Raw genomic sequence first — 20,817 nt, 5'->3', positions numbered from 1 at the left:
TATGCCACACTGTAAAATTACAGATATATTACAATGAGAATAAATGTAATAAAAAGAATTTAAAAATCAATGAAAAAGGAAGTGTTTTAGAGAAACATATCAGCAGCTAATGATCACCAAAACATTTCTGCTGCTACGACCCAAAACCCAGCAATGAGAAAACAGGTACCACAGATACAGTCATCCATGTAGCAAATATCCTTTTCCGTTACCTGCTTTGGAAGTAATCAGCTGCAGCACTAGAGGCCTTCTAGTTACAATGCCTGACCCTCGAGGGAGAAAGTCCCTAAGAAAAAAAGAAAAAGAAAGAACAGATTAAGGCATTTAAAGGAATTCTCATCACTGATCAAATTACAAATCAAGATCCATGATTTTCAACCTTTCAATGCAAGATCCAACTTATAAAAGAGGTATTTGCAAAACAAAAAAGGAGGACTGGGTAAGGGTCCTTATACTGAATATTAACACACATGCATTATTATAATGACCTCACTGGAATATGTAATTCACTCATTTAGCTGGAATTAATTAATAAAAATTTGCCTTAGACTACTGTGTATTGTCAATTATTTTTTATTTTCAGAGAACATACATTTAGAAAAACATCTGATGTGGAAGTGGATCATTAAACTCTTTGGTAATTAAAAAATTCATTGCTTCATCCACCTTCAAGACTAATACTCACACCATCAAATACTGTCCATTTTAAGAGGTCATAAAGGCACATTAAACTGTATCTTCCAAATACATAAAATTTCTCCCCAAATACAGTCACACAAAATATGGGATTCAGTTCAGTTCAGTTGCTCAGTCATGTCCGACTCTTTGCAACCCCATGAACTGCAACACACCAAGCCTCCCTATCCATCACCAACTGCCAGAGTCTACCCAAACCCATGTCCATTGAGTCGGTGATGCCATCCAACCATCTCATCCTCTGTCGTCCCCTTCTCCTCCTGCCCTCAATCTTTTCCAGCATCAGGGTCTTCTCAAATGAGTCAGCTCTTTGCATCAGGTGGCCAAAGTATTGGAGTTCCACCTTCAACATCAGTCCTTTCAATGAACACCCAGGACTAATCTCCTTTAGGATGGACTAAGTAGAGATAAATGTTGGGTATGTAAGAAGTAACAGCAGAAAAAATACTGCAATTTGATTTTTTTGTTGTTTTCATTCCTGATAGGAGCTTATTAAAAAGGAGATTTTTTTCAAATAAACATTTTCTTTAAAATGGCATGCTAATATGCACTAGATCAATAAAACTACAGCAAAGAAAGTATTTTATAATTACATCTACACTGGCACATAACTCAGTACAGATTCTGCAATTTTAAAGAGAATTCATAAACGTATCTATAACACTGATTTTAAACACACTTAGAATGCTTCACAACTTTTAGAAGAGTCATAATTTTAAAAATCACAAAATTCCATTCAAAATAAACTTAAGACCCAATGGCAATGGTTCCCAAAAAGTAGCTCCAGGACCACCAGAAAGTATTTTGACCACAGACACCCAGGATCCATCGGGAGAAGAAGCAGCATCGAGACTCTTTAACAAGCACCAGGGGACTGATGTTCACCATGGTTGGAGAACCACTGGCCTCGCAATAGGAAATGTTCCTGAACCATCTAGTGGGTAATAACAGCGTGGAATCTCTTCAAGAAAATTAGACATACCAAGGTAACATTTCATGCAAAGATGGGCACAATAAAGGGCAGAAATGGTAGGGACCTAAAGGAAGCAGAAGATATTAAGAAAAGGTGGCAAGAATACACAGAAGAAATATACAAAAAAGATCTTCACGACCCAGATAATCACAATGGTCTGATCACTCACCTAGAGCCAGACATCCTGGAATGGGAAGTCAAGTGGGCCTTACCAAGCATCACTATGAACAAAGCTAGTGGAGGTGATGAAATTCCAGTTGAGCTATTTCAATTCATAAAAGATGATGCTGTGAAAGTGCTGCACTCAATATGCCAGCAAATTGGGAAAACTCAGCAATGGCCACAGGACTGGAAAATGTCAGTTTTCATTCCAATCCCGAAGAAAGGCAATGCCAAAGAATGCTCAAACTAATGCACAATTGCACTCATCTCACATGCTTAAAGTAATGCTAAAAATTCTCCAAGCCAGGCTTCAACAGTACATGAACCATGAACTTCCAGATGTTCAAGCTGGATTTAGAAAAGGCAGAGGAACCAGAAATCAAATTGCCAGCATCAACTGGATCATCGAAAAAGAGAGAGAGTTCCAGAAAAACATCTATTTCTGCTTTATTGACTATGCCAAAGCCTTTGACTGTGTGGATCACAACAAACTGTAGAAAATTCTTAAAGAGATGGGACTACCAGACCACCTGACCTGCCTGCTGAGAAATCTGTATGCAGGTCAGGAACCAATAGTTAGAACTGGACATGGAACAACAGACTGGTTCCAAATAAGGAAAGAAGTACATCAAAGCTGTACATTGTCACCCTGTTTATTTAATTTATATGCAGAGTACATCATGAGAAACGCTGGACTGGATGAAGTACAAACTGGAATCAAGATTGCCAGGGGAAATATCAATAACCTCAGATATGCAGATGGCACCACCCTTATGGCAGAAAGCAAAGAAGAACTAAGGAGCCTCTTGATGAAAGTGAAAGAGGAGACTGAAAAAGTTTCCTTAAAACTCAACATTCAGCAAACTAAGATCATGGCATCTGATCCCATCACTTTATGGCAAATAGATGGGGAAACAGTGGAAACAGTGACAGACTTTATTTTGAGGGGCTCCATAATCACTACAAATGGTGACTGCAGCCATGAAATTAAAAGACACTTGCTCCTTGGAAGAAAAGCTATGACCAACCTAGACAGCATATTCAAAAGCAGAGACATTACTTTGCCAACAAAGGTCCATCTAGTCAAAGCTGTGGTTTTTCCAGTAGTCATGTATGGATATGAGATTTGAACTATAAAGAAAGCTGAGTGCTGAAGAATTGATGGTTTTGAACTGTGGTGTTGGAGATGACTCTTGAGGGTCCCTTGGACTGCAAAGAGATCAAAACAGTCCATCCTAAAGGAGATCAGTCTTGAATGTTCATTGGAAGGACTGATGCTGAGGCTGAACCTCCAATACTTTGGCCACCTGATGAGAAGAACTGACTGATTTGAAAAGACCCTGATGCTGGGAAATATTGAAGGCAGGAGGAGAAGGGGACAACAGAGGATAAGATAGCTGGATAGCATCACCGACTTGACAGACATGAGCTTGAGTAAACTCCGGGAGTGGTGATGGACAGGGAGGCCTGGCGTGCTGTAGTCGATGGGGTCGCAAAGAGTCGGACACGACTGAGTGACTGAACTGAACTGAATGGCCTGGAACTACTATCAGTTTTGTAGGAAATTTGGCAGAACACAGCCTCAACACAGATGGGATTTCAGTAAACAACAGCTTCTACAACCAGTAAAGGTCAGTGAGAAGACTGCAAAACCCAAGGCTTTAGCTCCACTGATACTTTAAAACAGGGCATTACAGGGATAAAATTGAGCAAAATTTCCTCCACTTACAACGAATTTATTTTGCAAGCACTAGTGTAAATTCTAACAGCCTCTTAGGTAGGTTAATGAATTTACTCCTTGACTCCAAAGGCTAAGTTTCATTTGGAATGTCACTGATGTGACTAAAATAGAGAATAGTGAAATTACAGATGTGTTTTACTCTTTAAAAAAATTCTACCAGAATAAATAATATTATTTATTATCAAAAAATTCACTGAAAAACTAAGAACTCCTAGAGAGATGCTGTGGCCATGGGTCTGTACTTAGGTGTATGAAATCTAATAGGAAGAGACATGCATGCACATAGGAAACCATTTAGAAGAGACCAGATAAAATACATTAGAGTTCAGAAATGAGAGACTAACATTGTTTTAAAAACATTTCAGTCAGTTCAGTTCAGTCACTAAGTCATGTCCGAATCTCTGCGGAGTTTCAGCTTCAGCATCGTCCTTCCAATGAACATTCAGGACTGATCTCCTTTAGGATGGACTGGTTGGATCTCCTTGCAGTCCAAGGGACTCTCAAGAGTCTTCTCCAACACCACAGTTCAAAAGCATCAATTCTTCGGTGCTCAGCTTTCTTTATAGTCCAACTCTCACATCCATACATGGCTACTGGAAAAACCACAGCTTTGACTAGATGGACCTTTGTTGGCAAAGTAATGTCTCTGCTTTTGAATATGCTGTCTAGGTTGGTCGCTTACTCCTTGGAAGGAAAGTTATGACCAACTTAGACAGCATATTAAAAATCAGAGACATTATTTTGTCAACAAGGGTTCGTCTACTCAAGGCTATGGTTTTTCCAGTAGCTATGTATGGATGTGAAAGTTGGACTATAAAGAAAGCTGAGCGCTGAAGAATTGATGCTTTTGAACTGTGGTGTTGGAGAAGACTCTTGAGAGTCCCTTGGACTGCAAGGAGATCCAACCAGTCCATCCTAAAGGTGATCAGTCCTGGGTGTTCATTGGAAGGACTGATATTGAAGCTGAAACTCCGATACTCTGGCCACCTGATGCGAAGAGCTGACTCATTGGAAAAGACCCTGATGCTGGGAAAGATTGAGGACAGGAGGAGAAAGGGACAACAAAGGATGAGATGGTTGGATGGCATCACTGACTCGATGGACATTGGGTTAGGGTGGACTCCGGGAGTTGGTGATGGACAGGGAGGCCTGCCATACTGCAGTTCATGGGTTCACAAAGAGTCAGACATGACTGAGAGACTGAAGTGAACTGAACTAGGTTGGGCATAGATTTTCTTCCAAAGAGGAAGTGTCTTTTAATTTCACAGCTGCAGTCACCATCTGCAGTGATTTTGGAGCCCCCAAAAATAAAGTCTGCCACTGTTTCCCCATCTATTTGCCATGAAGTGATAGGACCAGTTGCCATGATTTTAGTTTGCTGAATATTGAGTTTTAAGGAAACTTTTTCAGTCTCCTCTTTCACTTTCATCAAGAGGCTCTTTAGTTCTTCATCGCTTTCTGTCATAAGCGTGGTGTCACCCGCGTATCTGAGGTTATTGATATTTCTCCCCGCAATCTTAATTCTAGCTTGTGGGTCATCCAGCCTGGCATTTCATACAATGTACTTTGTGCATAAGTTAAGTAAGCAGGGTGACAATACACAGCTTTGACGTTCTCCTTTCCCTATTTGGAACCAGTCTGTTGTTCCACGTCCAGTTCTAACTGTTGCTTCTTGAGCTGCATACAGATTTCTCAGGAGGCAGGTCAGGTGGTCTGGTATGCCCATCTCTTTAAGAATTTTCTAGTTTGTTGTGATCCATACAGTCGAAGGCTTTGGCATAGTCAACAAAGCAAAAGTAGATGTTTTTCTGGAACTCTCTTGCTTTTCTGATGACCCAGCAGATGTTGACAATTTGATCTCTGGTTCCTCTGCCTTTTCTAAATCCAGCTTGAACATCTACAAGTTCATGGTTCACGTACTGCAGAAGCCTGTCTTGGAGAATTTTGAGCATTATTTTACTAGCATGTGAGATGAGTGCAATTGTGCAGTAGTTTGAACATTCTTTGGCATTGCCCTTCTTCAGAATTGGAATGAAAACTGACGTTTTCCAGTCCTGTGGCCACTGCTGAGTTTTCCAAATTTGCTGGCATGTTGAGTGCAGCACTTTCACAGCGTCATCTTTTAGGATTTGAAATAGCTCAACTGGAATTCCATCACCTCCACTAACTTTGTTCATAGTGATGCTTCCTAAGTGATGCCCACTTGACTTCCCATTCCAGGATGTCTGGCTCTAGGTGAGTGATCACACCATCGTGGTTATTTGAGTCATGAAGATCTTTTTTGTACAGTTCTTCTGTGTATTCTTCCACCTCTTCTTAACATCTTCTGCTTCTGTTAGATCCATATCATTTCTGTTCTTTATTGTGTCCATCTTTGCATGAAATGTTCCCTTTGTTTTCCGTAATTTTCTTGAAGAGATCTCTAGTCTTTCCATTCTGTTGTTTTCCTCTATTTCTTTGCACTGATCATTAAGAAAGGCTTTCTTATCTCTCCTTGCTATTCTTTGGAACTCTGTATTCAAATGGGTATATCTTTCCTTTTCTCCTTTGCCTTTAGTTCAGTTGCTCAGTCATGTCCGCTGCGACTCCATGAACCACAGCACGCCAAGCCTCCCTGTCCATCACCAACTCCCAGAGTCCACCCAAACCCATGTCCATCGAGTTGGTGATGTCGTCCAACCATCTCATCCTCTGTCGTCCCCTTCTCCTCCTGCCCCCAATCCCTCCCAACATCAGAGTCTTTTCCAATGAGTCAACTCTTCGCATCAGGTGGCCAAAGTACTGGAGTTTCAGCTTTAGCATCATTCCTTCCAAATAAATCCCAGGGCTGATCTCCTTCAGAATGGACTGGTTGGATCTCCTTGCAGTCCAAGGGACTCTCAAGAGTCTTCTCCAACACCACAGTTCAAAAGCATGAATTTTTTGGCACTCAGCTTTCTTTATAGTCCAACTCTCACATCCATACATGACCACTGGAAAAACCAATAGCCTTTGCCTTTACCTTCTCTTATTTTCTCAGCTATTTGTTAGGCCTCCTCAGATACCATTTTGCCTTTTTAAAAACATCTAAGTACATATAATTAGAAACTCTTTTAATAATCTCCAGGATCTATATTATTAATAGAATATTTGCTATTTTGAATGTTTTCAATAATCACTTTAAGAAAATCAGACCTACTCTGGGCCAAGGCCTAAAAAGAGAAAGTTAATTTGAGAATCAAGATGGATAAAGGGAGAACAAAACAAAACTCCAAAGAGCTAGAGGCCATCTGTTTGAGTTATTAGGACCATGAATGAGGTTTCAGTATATATAGATGCCAAAAATAAAATACACAGGACTGAGTGATGCTGTTTAACAAGTCAATAAAGTATTTTCTTTAAGAGAAAGAGGTAGAAAGAAAGATGGAATGAAGGAGCAAAGGAGGTTTAGTTACTTAATACCTTTGTGTTGGCATCTGTTTCAACTCATGCTTGTGATCATATGTTTATACTGTAGATGTAAGAACAATCCTTTGAACATTATTAAAGCAAAAGAGAAGGTATCATACATTTTAAATAGCAAATAATTATCATATGTTTGGCTAAAAAGTAATCCAACAGATATAGCTTACACTTATCTCTACTTTTGTATTAAGTAAACAGAAGTTTTCATTAAGAGTAATAAGTGCTTTCAAGTACCCACTTCGTGGCTCTAACCAATTCTACCTGCAACACATACATTCCCACCAAAAGTCAAAAGATTTGGTTACCAAATCCTGCCATTTCAAAGTCTTTTCTGACTTCACAGCAGGATTTGAGCACAAGAAAGCACCAGAGAGAAATCTCTTCTGAAGAGTAATTAATCTGGCTCCCTGAAGATTCACGTCATTCTGGTGATACAGCAGCATGAAAACCATATGCCCAGCAGCCTCCTGCTGTTAAAGCTGAGGGGTTGAACCCTCAAATAAAACACAGAGAACCTCTCATAGAGCCCCAATTCTACCATGGAATGGGCAAAATTCTCTAAACCTCAGTTTCCTTTTCTACTAATTTGAAATAATTCTATGAAATCAAATGAAATGCAACACATGGCAAATTTTTAAAAACCAAAGCACCACAGAAAAAAAAAGTAGTACTATTATTATTGTTACAATACAGCTATGGGGTGTTTTCCCTTATATTTTAGCATTCTCTCATCTACAAAAAACAGCCTTGACAATTTTTAACATTTAATGAATGAAATATGGATCTGAAGAGCCTGAGACCCCACCCGATTGGTCCCCTTGATGTTTACCAGCTGCACAGTTTTGGAAATCTCAGTTCCTTATTCCAGCCTCAATTGACAGGGAGCCAGGGCACTGATATAAGAATCATGAATAATTCCTTAGCCACTAAATACAACCATCCATTTGAATTTCAGGTGGTTGGTTCTCCTGAAAGCAGATGTAATGGAAAAATTACTTCATTGAAATAATGCAGGAAAAAATGACTGTCCCTTTACTATTACTGTGGATATAAATTATGTACCCTTTTCCTCAAAAATAGACTTTCAAACTAAAGTGAGAAGAGTAATCTGGAGAGATGTAGTGTTACATTGACTCCCTTCTTTAGCCTGAATGCCTCACCTATGATTGGACTGTACAGATTTTTAAGGCAGGAGTAGTGCCTCCCTCTCTATGCCACATAGCAGCCACAATCCTAATGCCTTTCTTCTCTCTCAGCCCACCTCAACAAAGCACTAATCTACACAGTCTTAACAGCTGGTCTTCAGGCAATAAGTCAGTTCTCTTTCATGGTTTCCTGATTCCTGAACAAAAAGTAGAGAACAGTTTCCATGCTATGGTCTAAGAACCACTTTGATAACATTTCCTATTGGCTCTTCCAGAAACTTAGTTACCAGGAAATATGATCATTGTTCAATTACAAAATGAGTGACCCTCAGAAACCTAAAAAAAGAGCAATTGCTGTATCAGAAAAGCTAAAAGAATTCCCCCCTTAGCAAATAAATTATGAACATGCTTTTGTTCAATATAGATGTAATGAGACTAACTAAATGGTCTGTTCAATAAATAAATGTTTAACATTTGCCCTTGACTAAAGCCAAGAGGTATGACTCTTAACCTCCAAAAAGTTAATTCAAATAACTGATCCATTCAAACAATCTTAGTCTTGGAGGGAGACTGTTGATGTTCAGTTGTTCAGTCATGTCTGACTCTTTGTGACCCCATGGACTGCAGCATCCCATGCTTCCCAGGCTTTCACCATCTCCTAGAGCTTACTCAAACTCATGTCCATTGAGTTGATGATGCCATCCAACCATCTCATCCTCCATTATCCCCTTTTCCCCCTGCTTTCAAGCTTTCCCAGCATCAGGGTCTTCTCTAATGAGTTGGCTCTTCCCATCACGTGGCCAAGGTATTGGAGCTTCAGCTTCAGCATTGTCCTTCCAATGAATATTCAGGACTGATTTCCTTTAGGATGGACTGTTTTGATCTCCTTGCAATCCAAGGGACTCCCAAGAATCTTCTCCAACACCACAGTTCAAAAGCATCAATTCTTCAGTGCTCAGTTTTCTTTATGGTCCAACTCTCATATCCGTACATGACTACTGAAAAAACTATAGCTTTGACTGTATGAACCTTTGCTGGCAAAGTAAGGTCTCTGCTTTTTAATATCCTGTTGAAGTTGGTCATAGCTTTCCTTCCAAGGAGCAAGTGTCTTTTAATTTTATGGCTGCAGTCACCATCTGCAGTGATTTTGGAGTTCAAGAAAATAAAGTCTGTCACTGTTTCCATTGTTTCCCCATCTATTTTCCATGAAGTGATGGGACCACATGCCATGATCTTCATTTTTTGAATGTTGAGTTCTAAGCCAACTTTTTCACTCTCCTCTTACACCTTCATCAAGAGGCTCTTTAGTTCCTCTTCGCTTTCTGCCATTAGGGTGGTGACAACTGCATGTCTGAGGTTATTGATATTTCTCCCAGCAATCGTGATTCCAGTCTGTGCTTCATCCAGCTCAGCATTTCACATGGTGTATTCTGCATATAAGTTAAATAAGCAGGGTGACAATATACAGCCTTGATGCACTCCTTTCCCAATTTAGAACCAGTCCTTTGTTCCATGTACGGTTCTAACCTGTTGCTTCTTGACCTGCATACAGGTTTCTCAGGAGGCAGGTAAGGTGGTCTGGTATTCCCATCTCTCTAAGAATTTTCCACAGTTTGTTGTGATCCACACAGTCAAAGGCTTTGACATAGTAAATGAAGCAGAAATAGATGCTGAGGTGGCAGGTGGGAAATAACATGGAAATAACTACAACAAGCTCTACGGTTAAGTTCTATGATTGATAAGGTGAAGTACAAACACACCATAGAGAATAATCTATTCTTTTTGGGGTACTAGGCAGAAACTATTTCAGAAACACATGAGGTAGGAGGGACTTCACAGGAGATCAGGAGGTATAAAGACATGGGGAAGAGATCTACATAACACAGAACATCATGGAACTATAAGTATTAAAGGAAGGTCAGGATGAGGTGAGAAGTGTCTGGAGAAGACCTTAGAGGCTTCAGTTTTTTGGGGTTTTATTCCTATGAAAACAAGAGGGAACTGAAGAGTTTTAATTGATCAAATTACAGATCAATTTCAATTTCATGATTGAAAAATGAACTATATAGTCTTCTGCTGAACAAAATTATGCTAAAAAATAACCTAACAGTGGGACACACTTCCTTAGGGTCTAGTATAATGCATTTTATTTATTTGACTTGCCATGCTTTGATTAATGTACCAGTCCTATGTCTAGAGCAGTGTGCTTATTTTGTATGCATGCTGGATGTTTAATTTGTAAAATACTACATATTGTATCAAAGGGGGAAAAAAAAGAGCCACGGTCTTCCCAGGTGGCACAGTGGTAAAGAAACTACCTACAATGCAGGAGGCTCAGGTTCAATCCCTGTGTCAGGAAGATTCCCTGGAGTAGGAAATGGCAACCCACTCTAGTATGCTTGCCTGGAGAATCCCATGGACAGGTGAGCCAGCCAGGCTAGAGTCCATGGGGTCGCAAAGAGTCAGAAAGGGGGACTCTACAGAGAACGTTGAAAAGAGGGATGACAAAAGATAGGGAGACTAGTCATTAACCAGTCTAGGTCACTGGGGAAGAAGATGATAAAGGTTAAATCCAAGGTAGTGATAGTGAAGACAGTGAAGACAGAAGACAATAAAGAGAATAGACAATTGACAGGACTTAATGATCACTTTCATGTGGAATGAAATGATATGAAGGAGTTAAGATAAATCTCACATTTCTGGTTTGGGGACCTGATTGAAGAGTGGTGCCATTAACCAGAAGAGGAAATACAGAAAGATCCAGTTACAGCTACGATATGTTTACTGTGTACCAAGCATCACTCTCATAACATCATCTCTTATATTGATCTTCATAACAACCCTGCTGCTGCTAAGTCACTTCAGTCGTGTCCGACTCTGTGCGACCCCATAGACAGCAGCCCACCAGGCTCTCCTGTCCTTGGGATTCTCCAGGCAAGAACACTGGAGTGGGTTGCCATTTCCTTCTCCAATGCATAAAAGTCAAAAGTGAAAGTGAAGTCATTGGTCGTGTCCGACCCTCAGCTACCCCATGGACTGCAGTCTTCCAGGCTCCTCCGTCCATGGGATTTTCCAGGCAAGAGTACTGGAGTGGGGTGCCATTGCCTTCTCCGCATAACAACCCTATGAGGTAGATATTATTGTTATTTTCACTTGCATAACAACCCTATGAGGTAGATATTATTGTTATTTTCACTTCACCAGGGAGGACACTGAGGCACAGAAAAGCTACATAATTTTCTCAAAGTCACAAAGCTAGTAAGGGACAGATCTAAGACTCAAACCTAGAAAGTCTAACTCTAGCATCTGTGCTCTTGAGCATTAGACTGTGCTACACTATAAATCATGTGTATAAGGAGATCATGAACTCCTTATTGCCAAATTCAGACTGAAATTGAAGAAAGTAGGGAAAACCACTAGACCATTCAGGTATGACCTAAATCAAATCCCTTTTGATTATACAGTGGAAGTGAGAAATAGATTTAAGGGACTAGATCTGATAGACAGAGTGCCTGATGAACTATGGATGGAGGTTCCTGACATTGTACAGGAGACAGGGATCAAGACCATCCTCATGGAAAAGAAATGCAAAAAAGCAAAATGGCTGTCTGGGGAGGCCTTACAAATAGCTGTGAAAAAAAAGGAAGTGAAAAGCAAAAGAGAAAAGGAAAGATATTCCCATTTGAATTGCGGAGTTCCAAAGAATAGCAAGGAGAGATAAGAAAGCCTTCCTTAATGATCAATGCAAAGAAATAGAGGAAAACAACAGAATGGGAAAGACTAGAGATCTCTTCATGAAAATTAGAGATGCCAAGGGAACATTTCATGCAAAGATGGGCTCGATAAAGGACAGAAATGGTATGGACCTAACAGAGGCAGAAGATATTAAGAAGAGCTGGCAAGAATACACAGAAGAACTGTACAAAAAAGAGCTTCATGACCCAGGTAATCACAATGGTGTGATCACTCACCTAGAGCCAGACTTACTGGAATGTGAAGTCAGTGGGCCTTAGAAAGCATCGCTACGAACAAAGCTGGTGGAGGTGATGGAATTCCACTTGAGCTATTTCAAATCCTGAAAGATGATGCTGTGAAAGTGCTGCACTCAATATGCCAGCAAATTTGGAGAACTCAGCAGTGGCCACAGGACTAGAAAAGGTTAGTTTTCATTCCAATCCCAAAGAAAGGCAACGCCGAAGAATGCTCAAACTACTGCACAATTGCCCTCATCTCACATGCTAGTAAAGTAATGCTCAAAATTCTCCAAGCCAGGCTTCAGCAATACGTGAACTGTGAACTTCCAGATGTTCAAGTTGGTTTTAGAAAAGGGAGAGGAACCAGAGATCAAATTGCCAACATCTGCTGGATCATGGAAAAAACAATAGAGTTCCAGAAAAACATCTATTTCTGTTTTATTAACTATGCCAAAGCCTTTGACTGTCTGGATCAGAATCAACTGTAGAAAATTCTGAAAGAGATGGGCATACCAGACCACCTGACCTGCCTCTTGAGAAACCTGTATGCAGGTCAGGAAGCAACAGTTAGAACTGGACATAGCACAGACTGGTTCCAAATAGGAAAAGGAGTACGTCAAGGTTGTATATTGTCACCCGGCTTATTTAACTTATGTGCAGTGTACACCATGGCTGGGCTGGAGGAAGCACAAGCTGGAATCAAGATTGCTGGGAGAAATATCAATAACCTCAGATATGCAGATGACACACCATTCTTGTGGCAGAAAGTGAAGACGAACTAAAAGCCTCTTGATGAAAGTGAAAGAGGAGAGTGAAAAAGTTGGCTTAAAGCTCAACATTCAGAAAACGAAGATCATGGCATCTGGTTCCATCACTTCATGGGAAATAGATGGGGAAACAGTGGAAACAGTGTCAGACTTTATTTTGGGGGGCTCCAAAATCACTGCAGATGGTGACTGCAGCCATGAAATTAAAAGACGCTTACCCCTTGGAAGGAAAGTTATGACCAACCTAGATAGCATATTCAAAAGCAGAGACACTACTTTGCCAACAAAGGTCCGTCTAGTCAAGGCTATGGTTTCCAGTGGTCATGTATGGATGTGAGAGTTGTACAGTGAAGCAAGCTGAGCATTGAAGAATTGATGCTTTTGAACTGTGGTGTTGGAGAAGACTCTTGAGAGTCCCTTGGACTGCAAGGAGGTACAATCAGTCCATCCTAAAGATCAGTCCTGGGTGTTCATTGGAAGGACTGATGCTAAAGCTGAAACTCCAATACTTTGGCCACCTCATGCGAAGAGTTCACTCATTGGAAAAGACCCTGATGCTGGGAGGGATTGGGGGCAGGAGGAGAAGGGGACGACAGAGGATGAAATGGCTGGATGGCATCACTGACTAGATGGACACGAGTTTGAGTAAACTCCAGGAGTTGGTGATGGAGACGGAGGCCTGGCGTGCTGCGATTCATTGGTTGCAAAGAGTCAGATACGACTGAGAGACTGAACTGACTGACTAACTGACTGAACTGACACTATAAAATTAATGGGAGAAAATGAGGACATGCTGATCTTTAGATACCCAGAGAGTATCTAGATTGAGACAAGTACAGTTAGAGTGAGCAACTGGAACTCAGGATATATGTCCTGTCTAGAGGTAAAAATCTGTGAGTCTTCAATGGAGCAGACTTTTGAAGCCAAGAGAACAGATGAGTAGGAATAGTATGGAGAAGAGTGATTAATATGGACTCTGGAAAATACCAACACTTATTGAGCACATGAAAGAAGCAAACTAAGAGACTGAGAAGGAGTGCACAGAGCATAAGTTAAATATTGGAAGTCAAAGGTATCCCCAAAGTCATACTAGCCTTTTAAGACACATCCACTTAGATGTCTCAAAATCAGTCTCTACAATTCAATTCATTATCATCCATCCAATATGTTTCTCCTCCTTTATTCTCAATCACAATCCACATCATATTGATGATGTGTCAGCCAAACATCCATGTGACATGTGACACATGTATGTGACATCCATTAATGTCAGCCAAACCAAGTACCTGGAAATCATCCACCCACCATCTTCCTCTATCTTCATGCTCCAAATTGATCACCACGTCCTGCTAGTTCTTCCTTAATATGGCTTAAAAGCATCCTTTCTACTCTATTTCAACCACGATTTCAGGTGCCTCCAAGTCTCAAAATGACAACCACAATAATCTCCCAATTAATTTCCCAGCATCCAATTTGATCACCCTCCAATCCAACCTCAACAGGAATGTAAGTCCCATTACATCACTCCCAGACTCTAAACCATTAAATGTTTCCCCATTGTATTTAGCATGAAACCCAGACTATAAACAGAGCAGAAAAAAAGTCCTGACTCCTAGTGGAAGTTTCTATATTCACTTGGGTTCGCAGGCACCTTCCTTGGCACATTCCATGCTCCCTCACGGTTGCTCTCTCATTTCTTCATCTAGCCAACTCCTATTTAATCCTCAATACTCAGCTCCACATCGCCTTCTCTGAGAAGCTGTCTTTGAAATCCCCCTGTACATGGCCTCTACTTAAGCTCTCAATACACACTTGTCATACTGGTCTATTTACATGTATGCTCCTTCATCCCTATGTTCCTCCCAATGCATCCTGCAGTGCCCAAGTATTATTTTTTAACACTTTCTAATATCTTGCTTTCAATGAGGATGCTTTCTCATTGCCCATATATTCACAACATGATAGGAAAACTTTCCCATATCTAATCCCCAAACAGGCAGACAATAGGCATTTTACATGGACAGAAAGGACAGGCAAAATAGCTTTCAATTTACCAGTAACTTCCTAAGACCATTTAAACTAATATCTTAGTTATCTTATTATGAATGTTTAAGATGTGACAGTACTCACCAAAATACAAAATATATATCATAGAGGTCAATAATACTGAATAACTGAAGACACAGAATAGAATTTGAAGGAAAAAAACATTTTTAAAAATCCAAGAACCAATATACTTTTTAAAATCATTCCTTAAAGACAGAGATGTCTCTTCCGAAAAATTATACTCAAAATATAATTTTATGTGCTCCAAAATAGTCCCTGTCAGATTATCTCATGGTCCTTCAAAATGATAACCCAATTTTAGAAAAAAGGAAGGAAAAGAGAAAAGAGGGATAGAGAAAAACAGAGAGAAACAGAGATAGGTCACTGCCAAATACTGCCTACCCTCTACCCGAAGAAGCACTGAGGTCATGTATTCCATACACTGAACACAATGGCACTGTTAAAACAGCTTTGTGTTTGCGTGCCCTAATCTCGGAGCTTTGCCAGCCATTACAATGCCACTTTAATTGCTGAAGGAAGTAATTATGCCAAAATCCACACATTTAATTGGAAACTTTCCACTGCAGTTTCCTTTTTCCCTAAATTCTTGGCACGCAGTAAGAATATTTGCACTTACAGATTTGTAAAAGATCACATTTTGCTGCTATCATTTACTCTATAATTTGTAGTATTCAATAAACATCACCAGCATTTTGCTCAAAAAACAGTTGCAAATCCCAATGCAGGAAACACAATGTTTTTTGTTTTTTTTTTTACTAACATCTAAGAAATTTCAAAACTTACCTTTTGTTCACAAAACTCAAAATTTCTAAGCAATAGTGTTAGTCACTCAGTCATGTCCGACTGCAATCCCACAGACTGTAGCCCACCAGACTCTACTGTCTATGGAGTTTTCTTGCCTCCATGGAGGCAAGAATACTGGAGTAGGCTGCCAAGCCCTCTGCCAGGGGAAGCAATATGTTTTCATTAAATATAGTTAACCAATAATTAATGGTTCCCATTGCAATATTCAAAATGCAAAAGTTTCTGAGTCAGAGATCTATAAACTGAATGAAAAAGCCAGTTCTCAGTTCAAAATACCATGTGTTCTCCCCACTAGGAAATGCTCTCAAGAACTTAATGCTTTCATATTTAATCCATTTTATTTGCTTATTCACAAAGTCAGTTTGTTCAAGAATTTAAGGCACCAGATTAATGAGTCTTAGCATCAAGCAAAGGCACTTAGCTGTCACTCTATTTTAAATCAGATTATACCTTACCCTCGGTAGCTGCCATGCAAGTGGATGACAAAGGAACAACTAAACAGACTATTAGTTGCCTGCCCAATATCCATTTTCCCATTATTTCTTATTAACAGAATCCCAATTTTGTTGCAAATGGCAATATGCCCAACTTAAATAGGTAAATAAATAAGCCTACACTTCCCAGCCTCCCTGACAAATGAGGTGTCAACACAATTAAATTTTAGTCAGATGTAATTAGAGGCTGTTGAGAGACATCACAGACAGTTCCTTTAAAGGATCTAATTCAGCAGTTGTGTAGCTTTTGCCCTTCCCTCTTCCTTCTTCTCCCTGTCAGTTATACATGATAGCAAAGCTCCTGCAACCATCTCACAGCACAAGGCAACCTTGAAGATGAAAGCTATGCACTAAGAATGGCAGAGCAAAAAAAGACAAAAGTTCAAGAACAGTGGTGTTATTATGAGTCACTGAACCAGCCTTTTGCTGCCTAACAAAGAGAATGACAAACAAAAAGAAAGACACCAAACCTAGAGCCTATTATACAGAGTAAAGTAAGTCAGAAAGAGAAAGATAAATATCATATACTAATACACACACACACACACACACACACACACACACATATATATGAAATCTAGAAAGACGGTACCGAAAAATTTATTTGCAGGGCACCATTGGAGACACAGACATAGAGAATACACTTATGGGCATGGGTAGAGGGGAGGCGAGGGTAAGATGTATGGAGAGAGTAATATGGAAACTTACGTTACCATATGTAAAATAGACAGCCAATAGGAATTGGCTGTATGTTTCAGGGAACTCAAACAGGGGCTGTGTATCAACCTAGAGGGCTGGGATGGGGAAGGGAGATGGGAGGTAGCTTCAAGAGGGAGGGGATATATGTATACCTATGACTGATTCATGTTGAGGTTTGTTTGACAGAAAGCAACAAAATTCTGTAAAGCAATTATCTTTCAATTAAAAAATATATAAACTTTTTAAAAAAGAGAGAGACACCACACTTTAGAAGTGTTTCTCAACCATTTTGTACTATTGTGTACCTAATAAGGCCTAATAATGGTCTTATTAGCCATTTTCCCCATTAGTTTTCCCTTCATTAAATTTAATACCACAGATGTACTATAGTATATTACTGAGTGTACTTTATACATAACAAAATATTTTTTTGACCTCTAAGAATCAATTTTTGACCCATCAGGGGCAGTCTTACCCACAATGAGAGCATGTAGGAAATGGAAACCCATTCTAGTAGTACTTTTACCTGGAAAATTCCATGGAGGAACCTCGTAGACTACAGTCCATGGGGTCACAAAGAGTCGGACATGACTGAGCGATTTCACTTTCACTTTTCACTACAGATCAAAGAAGAATAAGAGAACCCAGGAAACTAAACAAACACTCAGTTCTGTTGGTCATCCTTTCCTACTGTTTTTGTTCAGACGCTAAGTCATGTCTGACTCTTTGCAACCCCATGGACTGTAGCCAGGCTTCTCTGTCCTTCACTGTGGAAATAACAAGGTCAGACAGCCTTTGCCTCAAACCCCAGTACATTCCCTTCACAACCCTGGAGACATGGGCTGGATCATATGTAACCTTCATTTGGCTAAGTTAAAAGGCAGGCCTAAAGCCTGGCTATCAAAGAAACCGAAAGGCATCCTATTCCCCTTCTCCATGAAGCCCCTTTATGAACCTTAGATCTTTCAACTTTAACACCAGGATGACTAGGAAAGGCCCGTGGGGAAGACCACATCCAGTGAGAAACAAGGATGAGAGAACACTTCCCCAATGACTACGGCAAGGCTGATCTAGGCAGCTCACTTCAACCCCTCCTCTACTAAGGAATAACTTGGAGAAATGTAGCCCAATTACTGTCCTTGGTCCTGAATGTGTACCATATTACCAGTTTTTTAGCAGGGAGATGGAAGGCAAGAGTATGAGTAAGAGTAGAAGCTTCTCTAGCCAATACTGTACTCTTCAGTGTTCATTTTTCTGAGATATTGGAAGAAAAAAATAGCCAAAAAGTATAGGTCAAACAGGAGATGACAAGAGTGAACATCGGGATTCTAGGAATCAATGAACTAAGATAGACTGGAATGGGTGAATTTAACTCAGATGACCATTATATCTACTTACTGTGGGCAGGAATCCCTTAGAAGAAATGGAGTAGCCATCATAGTCAACAAAAGAGTCCAAAATGCAGTACTTGGATGCAATCTCAAAAACGACAGAATGAACTCTGTTCATTTCCAAGGCGAACAATTCAATATCACCAATATTACCAATATCATAGGTAATCCTAGTCTATGCCCCGACCAGTAACACTGAACAAGCTGAAGTTGAACAGTTTTATGAAGACCTACAACTAACACCCAAAAAAGATGTCCTTTTCATTATAGGGGACTGGAATGCAAAAGTAGGAAGTCAAGAAACACCTGGAGTAACAGGCAAATTTGACCTTGGATTACAGAATGAAGCAGGGCGAAGGCTAATAGAGTTCTGCAAAGAGAACACACTGGTCATAGCAAACACCCTCTTCCAACAACACAAGAGAAGACTCTACACATGGACATCACCAGATGGTCAACACCGAAATCAGAATGATTATATTCTTTGAAGCCAAAGATGGAGAAGCTCTATACAGTCAGCAAAAACAAGATCAGGAGCTGACTGTGGCTCGAATCATGAACTCCTTATTGCCAAATTCAGACTGAAATTGAAGAAAGTAGGGAAAACCACTAGACCATTCAGGGATGACCTAAATCAAATCCTTAACGATTATAGAGTGGAAGTGAGAAATAGATTTAAGGGACTAGATCTGATACACAGATTGCCTGATGAACTGTGGATGGAGGTTCGTGACATTGTACAGAAGACAGAAATCAAGACCATCCCCAAGAAATAGAAATGCAAAAAAGCAAAATGGCTGTCTGAAAAGGGCTTACAAATAGCTGTGAAAAGAAGGGACGTGAAATGCAAAGGACAAAAAGAAAGATATACCCATTTGAATGCAGAGTCCAAAGAATAGCAAGGAGAGATAAGAAAGCCTTCCTCAGTGATCAAGGCAAAGAAATAGAGGAAAACAACAAAATGGGAAAGACTAGAGATCTCTTCAAGAAAATTAGAGAAACCAAGGGAATATTTCACGCAAAGATGGGCACAATAAAGGACAGAAATGGTAGGGATCTAAAAGAAACAAAAGATATTAAGAAGAGGTGGCAAGAATACACAGAAGAACTGTACAAAAAAGATCTTCATGACCCAGGTAATCACAATGGTGTGATCACTCACCTAGAGCCAGACATCCTGGAATGTGAAGTCCAGTGGGCCTTAGAAAGCATCACTACGAACAAAACTAGTGGAGGTGATGGAATTCCAGTGGAGCTCTTTCAAATCCTGAAAGATGATGCTGTGAAAGTGCTGCACTCAATATGCCAGTACATTTGGAAAACTCAGCAGTGGCCACAGGACTGGAAAAGGTCAGGTTTCATTCAAATCCCAAAGAAAGGCAATGCCAAAGAATGCTCAAAATACTGCACAATTGCACTCATCTCACACGCTAGTAAAGCAATGCTTAAAATTCTCCAAGCCAGGCTTCAGCAATACGTGAACTGTGAACTTCCAGATATTCAAGCTCGATTTAGAAAAGGCAGAGGAGAGGAACCAGAGATTAAATTGCCAACATCCACTGGATCATTGAAAAAGCAAGAGAATTCCTGAAAGCCATCTATTTCTGCTTCATTTACTATGCCAAAGCCTTTGACTGTGTGGATCACAATCAACTGTGGAAAATTCTGAAAGAGATGGGCATACCAGACCACCTGACCTGCCTCTTAAGAAACCTGTATGCAGGTCAGGAAGCAACAGTTAGAACTGGACATGGAACAACAGACTGGTTCCAAATAGGAAAAAGGAGTTCGTCAAGGCTGTATATTGTCACCCTGCTTATTTAACTTATATGCAGAGTACATGATGAGAAACGCTGGGCTGGAGGAAGCACAAGCTGGAATCAAGATTGCTGGGAGAAATATCAATAACCTCAGATATGCAGATGGTACACCACCCTATGGCAGAAAGTGAAGAGGAACTAAAAAGCCTCTTGATGAAAGTGAAAGAGGAGAGTGAAAAAGTTGGCTTAAAGCTCAACATTCAGAAAACAAAGATCATGGCATCTGGTCCCATCACTTCATAGGAAATAGATGGGTAAACAGTGGAAACAGTGTCAGACTTTATTTTTGGGGGCTCCAAAATCACTGCAGATGGTGACTGCAGCCATGATATTAAAAGACGCTTACTCCTTGGAAGAAAAGTTATGACTAACCTAGATAGCATATTGAAAAGCAGAGACATTACTTTGCCAACAAAGGTCCATCTAGTCAAGGCTATGGTTTTTCCAGTGGTCATGTACAGATGTGAGAGTTGGACTGTAAAGAAAGCTGAGCACTGAAGAATTGATGCTTTTGAACTGTGGTGTTGGAGAAGACTCTTGAGAGTCCCTTGGACTGCAAGGAGATCCAACCAGTCCATCCTAAAGGAGACCAGTCCTGGGTGTTCTTTGGAAGGAATGATGCTAAAGCTGAAACTCCAGT

General features: G+C 40.2%; 1 protein-coding gene across 8 annotated transcripts in view; it reads right to left on the bottom strand.

Moving 5' to 3' along the window:
- The window catches only part of DNM3 (dynamin 3), a 646,555-nt gene that overhangs the window by 524,120 nt on the left and 101,618 nt on the right, over window positions 1–20,817 (bottom strand). For all 8 annotated transcript variants that reach the window (XM_070768173.1, XM_019976685.2, XM_070768169.1 and 5 more), the window contains one exon: window positions 213–286. In XM_070768173.1, the coding sequence (XP_070624274.1) occupies window positions 213–286 (74 nt within the window). The remainder of the gene's footprint in view (window positions 1–212; window positions 287–20,817) is intronic.

This window comes from Bos indicus, chromosome 16, assembly GCF_029378745.1.
Source record: "Bos indicus isolate NIAB-ARS_2022 breed Sahiwal x Tharparkar chromosome 16, NIAB-ARS_B.indTharparkar_mat_pri_1.0, whole genome shotgun sequence".
NCBI classification, from domain to species: Eukaryota; Metazoa; Chordata; class Mammalia; order Artiodactyla; family Bovidae; genus Bos; species Bos indicus.
This window is presented reverse-complemented; position numbering and strand designations above follow the sequence as displayed.